At 30.8% G+C, this 1,706-nt stretch overlaps 1 protein-coding gene across 1 annotated transcript; it reads left to right on the top strand.

Annotated features, from left to right (window-relative positions):
• Positions 1 to 222: 222 nt before the first annotated feature.
• On the top strand, positions 223 to 1,557 carry TM35_000151550 (protein kinase; the record flags this gene model as incomplete). Its single annotated transcript, XM_029025807.1, has 1 exon — positions 223 to 1,557. One exon carries the CDS (start codon positions 223 to 225, stop codon positions 1,555 to 1,557), a length of 1,335 nt encoding a protein of 444 aa, XP_028882790.1.
• Positions 1,558 to 1,706: the final 149 nt, after the last annotated feature.

Below are 1,706 nucleotides of genomic sequence, written 5' to 3' on the forward strand. Positions count from 1 at the left end.
TTTTTTTTTTGTGTATATGTTTCCATCACAAGAGGGAATATATATTTATATATGAAGTGAGATGATACTTCTTCACATTACAAAACAGAACATTGTTACAATCATATTACTCTTTCTATCTATCTTTCTTTCTTTTCTCTTACTTTCTTTTATTTTCTTTTCTTTATTTATCTATTTAAATATATATATATATATATATATATATATATAATTCAGACGTGAATGATAGAATCCAAGTATGACTACACTACTATCATCACTGCTCTCTCACAAACAGTGGTGTTTAAACAGACACAACATCCTCAATACTCGAAGGGACCTGTCGCCCTGAAAGTAACAGCCCCATCATCAATATCATCATCATTATCATTATCTACAGAGAGAAAAGAAAAAGAAACCGTAAAAGATAAGAAAGATACCACAATACCATCATCATCTTCATTATTATTATCTTCTTCCCTCATTTTACATGAGGCAGATATATATAAGCTTATTTGTCCTCATCCTTCCATTCCAGACTTTGTGGAATGTGAAGAAGATTACTTCGATACCTCACGTTTTCCAGATAAGAAATATCATTGCGGTATTCAAAAATTGCCTGTTCTCGTCACTCAATTTGTTAAAGCTGCTGCATTAAATCGTTTATTTTATTCCTTTTCTATTATGAAGTGGTCTGTGGCTTTGCAAATTATATATAAAGTGGCTCAAATACTTCAACATATACACAGTAAAGGTGTTGTCTATGGAGATCTTAAATTGCCAAATGTTCTCCTTGCTGGGGATGGGCATGTTTGGCTTGTAGACTTTGCCAGTGCGATGTTTATATGGGATCACCATAGTGATAATAATAATAGTAATAATAGTAATAATAGTAATAATAATAATAATAGTGATAATAATAGGGAAAAAGAAAAAAAAAGAATGATAACAAGAGAAGCATTAGCGCGTGGTATCACTTGGCATGTACGAGCACCTGAACTCTTTCCTTCTACCCATACCGAAAGTAATAATAATAATAATAATAATAATAATAATAATAATAATAATAATAATAATAATAATAATAATAGTTCAGATAGTGTTATTTTGCAATATCCATTGATGATTGATTTCTGGGCATTTGGAGCCTTTATTCTTGAACTTCTCTCAGGCCGTCCATATCTCCGTTCCTTTGATCAGAGTAGTGCCGCCCTAACAAGGAGGGAACTGCGTGAAGCCATATTGGATGGATTGAAACTTGTTAAGCAACGATATAGTGACAATATTAATAGTAATAATAATAATAATAATAATAATAATAATAATAATAATAAGAGTGATAATAAGAATGATAATAATAAGAGTGATAATAATAATAATGAGAATGAAATGTGGGAATCTTTAGAGAAATTACTTGTTGGACTTCTACAGTGTAATCCTAAAGAGAGACTTGGATTTCATGGTGGTTGGAATACTATTCTCCAGCATCGTTTCTTTGAATATACAATGTTTGAAAGAGATCAGCCGTTCCCTCTGGAGTATAGTGATGAGATCAGTGAGCTCATGTTAGGGCTTTAGCAATTGCTTTTCTTTTTTTTTCTTTTTTATTTATTTATTTTTTCCTTTATGCTTGGATTTTTTTTTTCTTTTTGCTATGTGTGTGTATTTCGTATACTTTGCAGATTGTATTAGTCTCTCATTATGTGGAAATGGAAATGGAAGAGGAA

This window comes from Trypanosoma theileri, assembly GCF_002087225.1.
Source record: "Trypanosoma theileri isolate Edinburgh chromosome Unknown TM35_Tth_15_V1, whole genome shotgun sequence".
Taxonomy (NCBI): domain Eukaryota; phylum Euglenozoa; class Kinetoplastea; order Trypanosomatida; family Trypanosomatidae; genus Trypanosoma; species Trypanosoma theileri.